Raw genomic sequence first — 12,598 nt, forward strand, 5'->3', positions numbered from 1 at the left:
CATGCAACTGGTGTCTGCTCTGTCCATTAAAAAGAGACACCAGAGTCATCATGGGATGTGCTGTGCTGGACGTTACAGCACAAAGTGAGCTCTATAAGATTTAATGACTCGTGATCTAAATCAACATTTTTGGAACTTTTTTAAATAGTTGGTGTGCACATTTGTCCATTTTATGACCAACACTTCATCAGGACAAGCTCGAGCCAACGCTGGGGCCTGAACCCAGGTCGTCCAGTTAAAGTCATTTCTCTGTACTCTGAATTTGATCCTGCAGCCCCAGTGTTTGTAACATTACCATGGGAGCCCCGGACGCAATTAAGTCCAAATGTGTGGTTCAGATTTAAAAATCATGCACTGCATTAAAGGAGTTGAGTTCATATTATGGAGGAATATTTTTCTCATTATAGGAATCATGTGAAGTTTGAAAATGAATGTGCAAGTATCAACCTTTCATCACAAAGATAATCTCTTTATTCAAGAAACAGTTAAGACATTATCTTATTTACACTTTATTGATACAGAATTTTTTTTTTTTACATTTTCTGTTTTGAACTAAGTACCATAATCTCAGTAACAGTAACATAAAGGACTACACATTTTTACCATCGAATTTGATATACTGTACACCACAGGTTAAAATCCTGTCAATAAATATATCCTTTGTGTTCAGGAAAATAACAACAATGTCTCTTTAAACATTATGCTTTTCTTTCACTCACTTTTCTGTTGGTACTACCGTACCGTAGGACTTGAAGCACCATGTTTTCTCTGTGTAGGATCTGATGTTATTTGGATTTTCTCTTAAGTATTTCTTGGATACGGGGATTTGAGATCTTACGTGTTGTTTGCTTGGATTTGTTTCCAAATCCGTCAGAACAAAGCTGCTGGGAGGCAAACAACTGCCTGTGATCTTCAGAAATGTCAAACCAAAGCCAATTACAGAGTGAAAATATGTTGTTAGTTCATGGGTAAGTTTTAAAAATATGTTGTTCAATCCTCAGACAATTTTGATAAACTGCCAAAACTGAATTGGTATCTACTGGCTATATAATAGTAGCCAAACTACACCTCTGTAGTGCTGACAGATCCATCAATGTGGCATGAGGATTGAGACTTTATTTGCAGTCTACTCAGTTTTACAGTCACTCTGTACAATAGCCATTTCCACAGAAAGAGGCCGTAGCCAGGGAGGAAAGAAGGGACTCTGGTTCTTCATGTTTATGCCTTACGTGAATATACCAAAGACCTTTTCTTGTTGTTTCTCCGTCTTCGTCCCTTCCTCCCTTTCCTGGATGTCCTATCTTTCTTTTCTCTCCTCTCCTTCCTCTCTTTCTTCTCCCGCCTTTCCTGGCCTAGTCATAAGCAGTTGTCCTGGATGCACTTCCTCTCCCCCTCCAGAAGGGGGCAGGGGGTTCCATTGTTGGCAGGGTGCATGAGGATGTATCTTGTGCGGTGCTGCACGCCTGGGTCTCCACATTTGCCTTTGCACAAGCCCCAGGGAGACCAGACTGACACCTCACAGTCCAGAGGGGTATCTGCACAGACAGGGAGGGGGGGACATCACAGTCTCATCAACATTTTGGGTTTAGATTTGTCCTTTTTCAGTGTGCTGTGTTTGTTGCGTTGACATTTGTACGTGGATATTTGTGTTTCCTTTTACAGATTTGAATGGAAACGGGTGGTATAAGTCATAAACAGAAAAATCACTGCTCTTAAACGTGTATTTGTCTCTTATAAAAGTGAATACAATAATGAAAAGGGAATTCCTGGAAATCGTGGCGTTGCTGCGTGTGCAGCTCTTTACGGACCCATTGCTTCTTGTTATAGATTCTTGGCAGTGGCTGTGCTGTTGGAGTTACAGTGGGGGAAATAAGTATTCACCACTCAAACACAGTTCCAATGGAGCAATTCACATTAAATTGTGACCAGACATTGGTATCAACTCCTGAATTTCACACATTACAATCCATAAAGTGGAAATTGAACACACTAAGGAAAAGCAGTAAACCAAGAATAACTGATTTCACAAAGTTGGCTAGGTTAGTGCTTAGAAGAAACTTACTCAAATCTATATATGCATCTAGAAATTATTTTTCACCAAGCTTTAGCACAAGGAACGTCTCATGATGTGTTGAGGAAAAGAGCTTAACCAAGACCTTTACAGTGTGAATGTTACTCTTGACGCACGGTTGAGTGACAGATTTCACAACTCCTAAATGTTACTGTAAGAACCACTGGGGCCATTATCTGCAAATGGTAGGAACATTAATCCACCATGAATTGGCCTTGCACAGGAGCTCCTCACAAAATATGTGACCAGGGAGTCATGATGGGCAACAGAAGTACAGCCCAAGAGCCAAGGACCACACTTCAGAAAGACGGAGCATGTACAGTTGTCACAGAGAAATCAATCGGCAACGCACTCCATGCACACTCACTCCATTATAAGGTAAGGCATGATGAAGCCTGTTTAAAGCTTGCTAGACAACGTTTGGAATGGCCTGCGAATTACTGGAAGACTTTGGCAATAATATCCCATAACTTACTTGAGAAATGGCTCTGTATCAGGCCTTAAAAGTACCATACCAACGGCAAAGTTTGGAGGTGGCGGAGTCATGATATGGGGTCTGTTTCCCTTCTCATGGTCCTGACAGAATCCATGTTATTGAAAGGAAAGCTGAATGGAGCCATGTACCAGGTAATTGTTGAAATGAATCTGTTGGCATCCACCAGGATGATGAAGATGAGACGTGTGTGGACAACGATCCAAAAGAGACTCAATTGGTTGCAGTTGAAGACAGGAACTGAAGATCAAGAAAGGATGAACCAAGTTTCTTCATAAAGACGTAGCCAAGAAAGGCTTCTCCACCAAGTATCTGTTGGTGTGTTCAGTTCTTTTTTTCCAGTCAGTCCACTTTTTTAAAAGATAACATTACATCTTCATTTCTGAATTGCAATATTACTTCTGGAATTGTTCTTCCTCGCTTTCACCTCTCTTTTCTCCAACATTGTGAAGTCAGACTACCTCAGCCAAAGTTGCTGTGAGTTTGTCTACAGCTAATAAGTATCACAGACGTGGTGAGAGGTGAAAGAGTAGAAAAGCAGAATGATGTACGGAAGCTGCATAGATGAACAGACACAGACGGAGAGGTGGAGCATGCAGGTCAAGTTGAGACTGACTTTGGCTTCTCCATTCATCTTGCAGACCCATTAAAGACAGAGAGAAGGATAACTTGAGACGATGCTTTAAGAAGCAACGCTGAGTAACTAAAGCAGGTGATTTGTGAGGTGCAATATTGTAATTGTTTTCCAAGCCCTGAGGAGAAGGTCTACCAGAGACTGGGGGTTTAGTGGAAGGATAAATAATTGGAGGGTAAGGATGGAGTGTTGGGAGCAGGGCAGGAAACCCCAACACTTTCTTGGCACCTCTCTGTTGTTTGTTGATAGGTTGTCAGGGGAACAGACTTGTGATGCTGAGTCAAACCTTTACAGTCGCCCTGAATTCTGAATCTGATTACCGCACTAGCGCTAATGCCAGGCTGACACGCTATCTGTTTCCTTTTTTTCCATTTTACCGGTTGAGTCATTTATTTAGACTTTCTGTGGTAACGTGTCCCATTGGAGAACATCAGCCACCCACACAGGTTGTTTGACTATTGCACTGTTGGCTTTACTCTTGTTTGACACACTCCTCATCTTTATTTTTCCAAGCTGTCTTTTCTATTTGTTCTTGCATTCAGACTGTTTTACTGTTGCTACTAATCTGTACAGCAGGGAGTCTTAAAACTTAACAGTCTGGGAAGCAACATTAAGTAAATCTAGCTTCAAATCATGGAACCAGGCCTTGTTAAAACACACATGTCTGCATCCTATGTTTGGTCACGACCTAAATCCTGCTGTACATAATTTTTACATATTATTCGTAAAATGCTCTTTCACCTTCTCTGTCTTTTTTTTTTTTTTTCGGTGGAAGCCAGATGTGCCCCTGGCATTTCTTGATGCCCTGCACCCACGAGGCTTCTCTGGTTTCTGGTTGGAAGTAATTGAGTTTGTGTGTGGCCTCTAATGGTTTGCAAATGCTTCGATCTGAGTCAGCAAAACACCCAAGTTCCTACTTTTGTAGTAAACCCTGAGTTTGAAACACCTTGAAGCGTATGCTTTTTTCATTTAAAATTTCCATTGTAATATTCAGTCAGTGGAAATAAAATGGGGAAAGGCTGCTTCAGGTGGGATTTGTGTAGTATTGGATGTATAGCTGTTGCGCAGTATTGCCCTCAGTTGTTGAATGTGCACATCCTTATGCCCATGTACAACAAAAGCCAATGGTTAAATGGAGACACTAAATTGCCCGTAGTTGTGAATGTAAGTGTGAATGGTTGTTTGTCTCTTGTCCAGGTTGTAACCGTCCTTCTGCCCAATTTTAACTGAGATTGGCTCCACCCGTGACACTTAAGGATAAACAGTATAGATAATCGATGATTGATGTATGTAATGTTTAAGTCATCTGTCGTTTTTAAAAATGATTTCTATTATAATGTTTTTCAGAAACCAATTAATCACTTAAGGTAGAAACTCTTAGTATTAGTGTTCTTAAGACTTACTTATGAGGGCCTCTTCAATCTCGTTCCCTGTCAGCAGTTCGTTGGTCTCGGTGGGCAGCTCAGGCAGGCTGATGATCTGATTGGTCTTCTTTATCTTTGTCAGCGTTACCTTGGCGATGGGTGGGAGGTGCTTCACGCGGGGGTAGTAAAAGGAGTTGGCAGGGTGACTAGGGAAGGAGGAGGTGATCTAAGGAGGGGGAAATGTATATTGAAGAAGAGTTGATGTTACATGGAGATGTTTTGGTAGAGATCTGAGGAGCAATCACTAAGCAGTTTCTCAGATTTACCCACCTGTATGATTTTGTCCTGTGGGATGGTTTCATAGTTTGGCGAAGAGAAGGTGAATCCGCTGTCGGTACCTGCATCGTATGGGAAAAGCTGCAGCGACACATTGTCTTTCCACTGGTCGCCGTCACACAGGTCAACACTGTCCACACCCACGAACCAGTCAGGGCTTGGAACGATGCGCGCGACAAACGACAGCTGCAGATGGAGGAAGAAAAGCATGGGAAGGAAGATGGAGAGTGGAGCGAGTAAAAGAAGAGGAAATGGGGGCGGGGGAGAGTGAAATATGGAGATAAGGAGAGAGAGAGTGAAGAAAGACGTGTGAGAAAGAGAAGAGAAAAGTTATTACTTGCGATTTTTAGCAGTTTTAGACCACATCACTCTTGGTAATAAAAATGTTTTATTCGCAGTTATATTGTTGTGACATCCTCAATGGAAATAACCTCACAATATTGTTCACAAGGGCAAATACACAAGTACTCAGACATGTTTTAAACAGCTCAAGTTCAACCCCAGTAGTAATTATTGTCAGCATTGGCAACAATTCCTCTGACCCAGGCCTTGTTATGTATATTGACCTATCAGCAGAAGGCCTCTGATGGCCTGCAGCCGGGACCGAGACCGAAGGCATCCAGGTGTTGAGTAACTCACATAGGAGTGCCTGGCGAAGACCTCAAACACAGTGCTCATCTGGCCCGTTCCTCCCACAACAGCAGGAGCCGACAGGATCCCATAAACACTTTGGATGCGCTCGCCGGCCGCCTCAACTTCCTTCATGAGCGTCCAGGCCTCGCCTTTCTCTGCAAACTCCCTCACTCCATTGCTGGCAAAGTCATTACGCTGCCACATGTGGTAGTCGGAGCTGTGGGTCAAGCCTAGGAGCAGAGAGGAGGAAAGGAAAGGATCAGAGAAGGGCTCAAGTCTGCAATAGTCAGTTTATTTACATCTTTGCTGAGGGACGTTGTTTTCTCTCAATGACTTAACAGTTCGTCCTAATGTCTTGGGCATAACTGAGAAGATTCCTTTTATTGCTTTTCATATCGAACATGAATTTTACAAGTTAATATATACTGACCATTTGGGTCATTTTTCAATTTTTTCTAAGTTTCAAGCACTGAGCAATTGGTCAGTAAGAAACATTTCTACGTTAGAATCCTGTTACTCAACCATTCAGAATAATGTCACACATCTAACTATCATAATGATGATCTGTACATAGAGCCATTCCACTCTGCACTTACCAATAAGGTTTGACCACTGCGCAGGGGGTCGGTAGACAGGATACTGCTTAGGGAAAGCCGCCCGGGACCATTTGCCGGTGAATGTTAGTCTGTACTGGGCAGGTTCAGAGGCTGTGCACATGGGGACATCGGTAGGAACAGGCATTGCATGAACGCCTTGGCCCAGTGTCAGCATTATGACGACCAGATGGGAGAACGCCTCAGCGATGGAGAGGATGTTCCTTGTGGTGTCCATGGTAATGAGCGCCGGGGAGGATGAAGGACCTGGAGGAGAAACATTAAAGGGAATACTAATGTTAGGAGAACAGTCAGCAGTATTTTTTAAAGCTGAGTCATCGAGCTGCAAATGAGGTGAATTGACCACATAGATTACAATATATGTTTTAATGCTCTTTGCTCTGCTGTTGCTCTAGTTAAAGAGGTCTGATTTACATCACTGTTCTGTGAGGTCTCTAATTTTCCTGGCAGATCAGATACATGGCAAAATGAAAAAGAATTTGAGAAAAAAGTGTGTGGCTGCACCATCTCTGTGGGGCATGTGAGTCAGAAGAGCCATTTCTCAATCCTTTCCACTGTTTATTTTCCAGTGTGTACTCTTGTAAACTCGAGTTAAACAATGCTGGGTTGATAGGCGGGGAGAGCTGGCCTTAATTAAAACACAGTGAAATGTTGTTGTTGTTGCAGCCTGATGAGCTCTACAGTCACAGAGAGTGAAGCTCAGCCAGCTGAATTTCCTAATGCTGGATACCTCATACATCATCCTCACTATCTGGCTCTCCAGAGAGGGAGCAGTCACTTGGTGACTCATCCTGCGACCTCCCTGAACTGGTTCAGTAACTCTTCAGTGGTGTGGCTCCTCTCTGTCTCTGTCTCTCTTTTTGCAGTATGATTTTGATGTTAATAAGTCCTAGTGTAAAATTCACTTTGGGAAGTGGACATGACAAACATGAGCACTGAGATAAATGTTATCTTAAAGAATTGCAGTGTGAATTACATTAGTGTCATGCAGTTTGTAAACGAGCAGACTTTCTGTTTATTGAAAAATCTTTTCTTAATTATCGTTTAATGTCACGAGAGCTGTTGCAATTGACAAATTGACACAAACTTTGCAATATCCACAGTTCCTTGTCTCTTTGTTGTTACTTACATGGTGTATGATGGCATAAAGTTCCACTGTTACATGCAAGCTTGGCATACAACAGTCACACAGTATCTCTGTGCTGTCGGTGTGGTGCAGAAACTACTCACTGATTTTGCTCAGGGATCCAGAGGAATGAGGGGATGCAGCAGATGAGTGGAGGTGGAGCTGGTGGAGGTGAAGAGAAGGGGAGAGGAGAGTGGTGGATGTGGCTGTCTGGAAGAGTGACTGCAAGGTTCCAACCTCTCTTTCGCCTATTTATGTCTTTCAGGAGGTTCACCCCCCCTCTTTGTCTCCCCCTTTCTTCATCTTGCTCCCTTCCCCTCCTCAACTTTCTAAACTCTTCCTCTCAGCCTCACTATCTGCCCCCTTCATGCCCTTTGACTTTGGCTCTTTGTCCACCACTCTCCTCCTCCTCCTCCTCCTCTCCCCTATTCTTTTTAAATACCCCATTAACTGACTAATGTGTTCAGCAGTGCTGGATTCACAGCCAGGTGTTCTGTGCAGATCCATCTGTGTCATTTCACAGTGTGTTACTGTTGGTCTCTGCACCTACAATTGTGACTAATGAAGCCCGTTATGCATTTCTAGAATTTTCTAAATGTCTCTTGGTGAAGTTTTTTGAATTGGAACTGAGCTACTAGACCTCGTCCCAGTGCAGATATTGTAACTCATGTAGGAAGTTTTATTGTGCAGGACACAGTAAATTTGCAAGAGTTTTATTCAGGCAAATTGAGGCTTTGTGCAACAAAATGTTGAGGAAGTGTAGATTTTAAGTTACAAAGAAATAGTGTGTTTGGTTCCAGTGAGTCAGGGTTAAGTAGAAACCTTGCACCTTCACAAAGTTTTCTTTTTTTGTCAGGGTATTTAAGGTGTGTAGCATGAACTTGGATTCTTCCAGTCTACTTAGTCGGTTGTGGAAGGAACAATTTGCAGAAATCATAAAATTGCACTAGAACTTCATGGTAGCAATCATAGTTTTCCATGACATAGTCTCTTAGGAGTTCAGATTGGTTGTCATGCTTGGGGTACCAACAGACAGGATTTAAACCAGACACTGCACCACTCGCATGTTATCACCAACACACCCTGCCAACATATTCCCTTTTTAATAGCTTTTCACCTTGGGCTTTAGGATTTCACTAGCCTAATAATGATCAAGCTCACATCCTTCAAATATTCCAAGCAGTCCTTTGTTTTTATCTTCTTTTGAGCGCCATAGCACTTATTTTAAAAAAAGAGTCAAAACCATTTCAAGCAGATGTATTTTCAAAAAATCTTGAAAAAAAAACAACGTAGTTCAATGAGCGTTTATTCGTACTCGCCTGTATGCATGTCCCCTTCTGGTGTAGTGTTTGACTTGCTGAACCTGGAGGTGGTAGACATCACTCCACACACTCACGTGCACACACACAAATTTGCCAGTGCGCTGAATCAGCCCACATCTAATGATTTCCACATGGTCACGTTTCTTACAAACACAAACTTAACACTGGAGGCCAGTCTGTGTTCAGTTCGTGACATTTACAAGGAAAGTTAACTCATTGCCACCTTCATAATTCCTGCACACAGAACAGAGCTGTACAGTGCTGAGTTTGGTGGAGGGTAGTGGGGCAGAATGAGAGAAGGAAGAATAGGGACCAATGTGGCTTGAATGAGTTTCGTGCCCTGGGACACAGCTGTTGGCCTAATGAAAAAAATCTTCATTTTTAAATTTAATTACTTTCTTGCACTGGAGCTGTTGTTGGTATCACACAGTCTTCAACTGTTTGGGAATTGTTGATGTAGAGACAGATACACATGGCCTCCAATTATGTTGTCATATTATTTCCTCTTGTGTTGCACAACTGCACCCTGGCCTAATTTTGCCTCATGTTTTCAGCATATGACAAATAAACTGACCGAGGTCCTGATTTAAAAACATTCTGGCGCTGGTCTGAGCTGATTGGTGCTTGTGTAGGAAAATATTCAGTCTTATGTCGCTTGAAAGGAAGCCGTAAATACCAAGGGAGAAGAGGGTCAAAGATAATACAGGTCAGGAGACATCATGAGGAACTAGCACTGACGGCCTGAACACATTGCCTGCGTTGCGTGTCGGATTCCTCACTGACCTGTTGTGGCTTGCATGCCCTTGTGTGTCCAAACCAGCAGCGTGTCTGCTGCAGCACTCACACTGCCAGCCAGTCTCTGATAATGCATTAATCATAATCACTGTCCATTGTTGGTGAGCTTTCCAAAGAGTGAACAGTCCTGAAAGCAGCCACGTGATGTGTGTTTACTGTGGTGAGGGTGAGAAAGAAAGAGCACTGGAAAACTGACCCTCAGCCTAGAGATTGAAACTCAGTTTTATACTAGAATGGAAACCAATGGCCTGCATACCTCTGTCAAGGCCCAACAGCTCCCTTAAATTCAATCAAGCCGCCCCCAAATTGCACACAATCATAGATATCAGCTCCCTTAATATGTCATCAAGATAAATGAATTAATTCCCTGGGAAAAATGTGAAAATGTAAAAAAAAAAACACCCTATCTTGCAGTGTTAAAGAAAGAGATAAAATTCAAAGGGTTCTTTCTTGGCCCCTGTCCCGTCCTTCCACAAAGTTTGGAAATCCATTGGGTACTTTGTCTGTTATCCTGCAGACAAACAGTGGTGAAACATAACCTCCTTTGTGTTAATAATGTTGCCGGTAAGATGCAATCGTGACCATCAACAGATCTGTTCTATGTCTATTTTTTTCGGCAACACATTGACGTCACCCCAATCAAAGTGAATACGCAGTGTTTCTGTTCAAGCCTCCAACACAGTTGTGTGATTGCCCTGTAGGTAAAACAAAAGACACAAGTCAAGTCATTTATTATAAATCAGTCACTTTCTTTCTACACTTATACACAAACACACACTTCCTGTCGACACCTGGTCTTAGCATTCAATCTTTTTCACTCTGTTCTCTCCCCCAAGTTCCACTCAACAAACCCCCAGGGCCTTGTTGCAGCAGAAATTACCCCAGATTACTGGAAATAATTTACTCCTCTGTATGGGAGCAATCTGTGTGCATTCATTTGCACATTTCTTGATAAATTGTAGGTGAATTTGTGTGCACGTGTCTCCGCCAATGAAAGCTGCAGGCCAGTGGTGATATTGTACAGCATGCAACACATGGATCTCTCCGGTTTGGCCGAACCTTCACTCTTGCCTCTGTGGTTGCGGGTTTGCTTCTTAGTTCTGTGATAAAGAAATATTTAGCAAGTCAACTGTGAAGATACAGCTGGTTTCACCCATATAAAACTCAATATTTGCTCCTGTAAATGTTGGTTACACAGATTTTCACTCATAAAAATCTCTGTGACCTTCCTCAACTCTGTGATGATACTTTATTTGAGTTCTACTGCTGGACTCCACAGTTACAGACGGCTGGTATTGTAACTCACTTTGTTTGTGTCATCAATCATCAAAACCCACCACAGCCAGACAAGCCAATATTAGATGTCGAGACAAAAGCGAATTTATATCTGAGAAATGTGGATGAACAGCGCTGGTCCAGGGTATTAGATGACCGCAGAGTATTAAAACACCATGCATATAAATTCAACATTAGGAAATCACAGCTGCTGAGTCGGCTGTTCTCGCTCCCGCTCACTCGTCCTCATGTCGTAGTGATTGGCCGAGCGGTTGACACCTGGATTACATTGTTTGGTTGTAGAAGAAAGATTTTTTAAAAAGCCCGCAATGCAGATTTGTACTTGGGTAACTCCAAGTGACAGTGAGGGGTCATGTGGAAGTGAGAGGCAGGAGTTGTAACAATGCTGAGTAAGCCATCATGGTCGTTTAGTTTTGAGTGGCCAAAAGCTTTGCCAGATTTGGGAAAATTGACTACTGTGGCAGGAAGGCTAATAATTTCCCCCATGAATCTTTCCTGATGTTCTTATATTTTTTCTTAAGTTTCAAATTCTGACCTTGGAAACCCCCGCTCAAATCCAATTGAGACAACTTGGCGAATTAGCAGCATTAAAATATTACAAAATTTGAAATCAGCAAACCTGTATTTGTGCAGAAAGCTATCATTGGATTACTTTAAAACTAAAAACTCTTCAACATTTTAAAACAATGTCTGGTTGGTTAAGTCAATCCTCGCCGCTAACACACCCATCTCAATCTCTCCCTGTTTCCAGATGCACCAGGCACATCAAGTCGCCAAAATACCAAATGCACAGTCACGTTCCGTGTGCCATGGCGAATGAAAATAGGTCCATATGTTTTTATTGACTAGTATTGCAAACGTTTCCACAACAGCGTGTCAGTGTCAGTCTGTGCAGAGTGTGTGTCAAACTAAAGCCCAGTAAAGAGGCAACATCATGTGGTTAAGTGAAACGTTTCATCTCTCATCCAAGAGGCTTCTTCAGTTCAGTTCCACAGGTCTTGTTACTAAAGAACAGAATCATATCTCATGGCCACGATTATTTATCTCTTTCCCACATGTTATTATGTCGTGGTCACGTAATATATTTTTCCCCAAATGTCACCAGGGGCTCCGTAACTTACACATTGACACAATCAGAGATTATTCACCAGCTGTCCTTCCTGCATTTAGCAGCTGTAACTGTGTTTCTTTTAGACTGGATGACTTGCTTGTACAGTCAAACTTGCCCGTGTCAGTGTTTGGTCATATGCAGTAAACGCCCCTTTTATGTGCGAGCACTCATGTCTAGAGTAGGAAAGCTTAACTCAACGAGTTGATAACCAGCTTGGTGTGACCGCTTAGCCTGACTGCATTTGTTAGGTTAAGTCGAGCCGGATTAGGGAAAGGTATCCAGGGTATGTTGAGCTCGCTTCGTAATACAGAGATCCGATGTTTATTTGCATGTAAAGTGGGAAAGTGAGATCCGATCACAAGTGGTCACAGGAGACGCATTCAGGATGCATTTTAGTGCCTGGTGTGAACAGACAGAGTTATTACTGTCCATCTGTGAGTGAATCAATCAGGAAGGATGTTAGCACCAGGTCTGAACGGGGCCTGTTGGTTCAGAATTGACTGAGTTATAGCTCAGAGAGGGCGTTTACAGAGTCTATGTGTCACAGCTACTGCTGCTCCATCTGCTGACTGAGTTGTTAGCGGACCAAATCAGCAGGCATGCAGCAGCTAAGCTCAGGCCTGCACCTGTGCCTTTCACCTCGTGCCTTTCACCTCGTGCCTTTCACCTCGTGCCTCACCTCTCTCCCTCTGCAAAGACTTGTTTTCTCTTGGTGTGGTTGGATTATACGCTGACAAAATACGATTCCTCAGCATTTTCAGCAACACCCACTTAATCAAGCTTTCAACTTCTCCTCGGTGACG

At 42.7% G+C, this 12,598-nt stretch overlaps 1 protein-coding gene across 1 annotated transcript; it reads right to left on the minus strand.

Moving 5' to 3' along the window:
- Nucleotides 1-506: 506 nt before the first annotated feature.
- spon2b (spondin 2b, extracellular matrix protein) lies at nt 507-7,516 on the minus strand. The gene is made up of 6 exons (XM_034597761.1): nt 7,376-7,516; nt 6,128-6,391; nt 5,538-5,761; nt 4,893-5,084; nt 4,602-4,788; nt 507-1,535 (listed from the first exon to the last, which is right to left on the minus strand). The coding sequence occupies exons 2-6, from the start codon at nt 6,360-6,362 to the stop codon at nt 1,357-1,359; spliced, it is 1,017 nt and encodes a 338-aa protein (XP_034453652.1). The 5' UTR covers nt 6,363-6,391; nt 7,376-7,516; the 3' UTR covers nt 507-1,356.
- Between the last annotated feature and the right edge of the window lie 5,082 nt (nt 7,517-12,598).

The sequence above is a fragment of the Hippoglossus hippoglossus genome, chromosome 10, assembly GCF_009819705.1.
Source record: "Hippoglossus hippoglossus isolate fHipHip1 chromosome 10, fHipHip1.pri, whole genome shotgun sequence".
Classification (NCBI taxonomy): domain Eukaryota; kingdom Metazoa; phylum Chordata; class Actinopteri; order Pleuronectiformes; family Pleuronectidae; genus Hippoglossus; species Hippoglossus hippoglossus.